A 2,138-nucleotide genomic window follows, 5' to 3' on the forward strand; every position below is an offset into this window, starting at 1 on the left:
GGGTTAAAAAAAGTGCCCCCAAGCCCCCCTTGCCCGGGGCTGACACTGACGGGCCGCTACGCGGGCCGGGCGCTGGCAGAGGGCACCGAGCCCCCGGGGGTGCCCGGGCCGTCGCCCCCGCGCTGGCACGCGCGCCCCGCCGACCGCGCGCGGCATCCGGAAGTTTGCTGTTAACGCCAACCCGCCCCCAAGTTGCTCTGATAAGAGATCGGCTCCAACCAAAAGACTCTGTCTATCCTCTACGTATTGGTGGCGTTTTGTTTGGGTCACAGGAAAATGCGGATTTGGGGTGACTTTTTTTTAAATCTGAAAATTAGGGTTTTTTTTTTAAATCGGAACAACCCAGAATCCCTGCGAATCGCTCTCAGCAGGCTCCCCTGGCACTGCCCGCCGCGCCCTGCCCCGCGGCTTGGCAGAGACCGGGACGGACCGTGTCGGGACGGAGCAGCCTCGGTGGGTAGCCTTGCACCCGCTGCCTGCAGCTCTTCGCCGCCGCGGTTCAGAGAGTAACGTTTTGCAGGGGAAAGCGGGCCCTCCGCCGCAGTGCGCCTAGGGGCCTGGGGGATAACGGACCCCCGCGGCCATCGGCCTGCAACTGGAGCAGTTACCCTGGTACCCGAAGCGGGACGGCAGCTAATCCTAGCACCGGGGACGTGCACAGCCCCGGGTGCTGCCAGCTAGGAGCATGTCCCTGAATGCAGAACCCCCTAAAAGCCGCAGGACCCAAACTTGGTGGGTTACAGTCAAGTGAAGGGAGCATCCGAAGTCCCAGACCGGGCTGGAGGATGCTTGCCTGTAGTATCGGGGGCACCCGAACCCTAAGACCTCCCCGTAGGATGCCTGCCAATGGGTTTGGGAGTATCTGAAGTCCCAGGTGATGGGTGTGGGATGGAGGATGCTCACGGGTTGTATTGAGTTCTGCCTGTTCAATCCATCTGGTTTTTGGAACGATTCAGCTCTGCTCACTCGATATGATTTGGCTGATCTGGCCTGAAGCACTAAATATATTACCAAAAAATAAGTAAAAAATAGTCAGGGCCCAAACCTGACCGAAGGCTCTCGCCCTGCGGGGAAGTGGCGTATGGTCGAGCCAGTCTGCGTCCGCAGAGCTGCGCCGCCGAGGGGAAAGGCAGGTGGGCAGTGGGTGTGGGGAGAGGGACGTCGGTTTGTCCCGACGCAGCCACGCTGTCCCATTGCTTTGCAGCAATTCTCGGCGCTGACCGAAGTGCTCTTCCGCTTCTTGACGGAGCCCAAGGAGGTAAGGCCCCCGGGGCAGGCGCAGGCGAAGAGTTTGCCTCCAGCCGGCTGCAGAAAAGAGCCCAGAGATGAGGCTGCGTGTCTGCTCTTCTCCTTTTCCAGGTGGAAAGGTTTCTGACTCAGCTCTCGGAATTTGCTGCCACGAACAAAATCAGCCTGGGGCCTTTGAAAAATATCGTCAAAAGTCTCCTCTTGGTGCCGAACGGTGAGTACTCTGGGCAGGACCGGGCAGGCGGGCGGGAGTGTTGACTCCTGGCCTGAACTTGAAACCTGCGCCAATGCATCTGCAACTGTCCCGAGCCCCCTGGAGCCCTAAACCATTCAGCCGCAGGGTTGGCGCCCCCATTACTACGCAAATGCTTCGCAATTCAGAATGAAGAAGGGATTTTCATTACCACAATACCTAAGCCGGGCTTTGCAGAGCGAGGGGCCTGTAGCCTCTTAGATCTTGCACACACGAATCCTGCTGCTTTAGGTAGCTTTGGTAAAAAAGTGATGGGGGTGAAGCCCACGCAACCGCTGGATGGGAACCCGCGGACCGGTTTAAAACTGGCTGCACCAATTTAACTTGCATTTGTGATTTGCACCGTTGGTTAAATGAATGCAGCGGTGTTGAGAGCAGGTCCCCGTAGGAGCTCCCATCCTGATGAGTCGGCATTGTCCTTTGCAGCAGGAAGATGTGCTCCCCCAGACAGAGGCAATTCAAGCCCTATTATAGCGCGCAGGACATGGGAATACTTCAAAGCCTGTCTGTGCAGCTGCCTTTGGAAGGGTAGTTTCGGTTTATTGTGCGAGCAGCTCGCCAGCCTCAAAGTGGGATCGGAAAAGCCCGCTGCAGCCACCGGTCTGACTGCCTGCATTTTATTAGCTTGCTCCGTACG

At 58.1% G+C, this 2,138-nt stretch overlaps 1 protein-coding gene across 5 annotated transcripts in view; it reads left to right on the forward strand.

Annotated features, from left to right (window-relative positions):
- The first annotated feature begins 6 nt into the window (after positions 1–6).
- COMMD7 (COMM domain containing 7) overlaps positions 7–2,138 on the forward strand; it is a 5,636-nt gene continuing 3,504 nt past the window's right edge. For 3 of the 5 annotated variants that reach the window (XR_003095693.1, XM_025212242.1, XM_025212244.1), the window contains exons 1-3: positions 7–453; positions 1,205–1,258; positions 1,360–1,462. Coding sequence is in view for 4 of the 5 variants with exons in the window: in XM_025212242.1 (XP_025068027.1) it covers positions 277–453; positions 1,205–1,258; positions 1,360–1,462 (334 nt within the window). In the remaining variant the exon portion in view is untranslated. Of the gene's footprint in view, positions 454–741; positions 1,259–1,359; positions 1,463–2,138 lie in introns of those variants that run through there. The other 2 variants (XM_025212243.1, XM_006030527.2) reach the window with 2 other exon arrangements.

The sequence above is a fragment of the Alligator sinensis genome, unplaced genomic scaffold (assembly GCF_000455745.1).
Source record: "Alligator sinensis unplaced genomic scaffold, ASM45574v1 scaffold1032_1, whole genome shotgun sequence".
NCBI lineage: Eukaryota > Metazoa > Chordata > Crocodylia > Alligatoridae > Alligator > Alligator sinensis.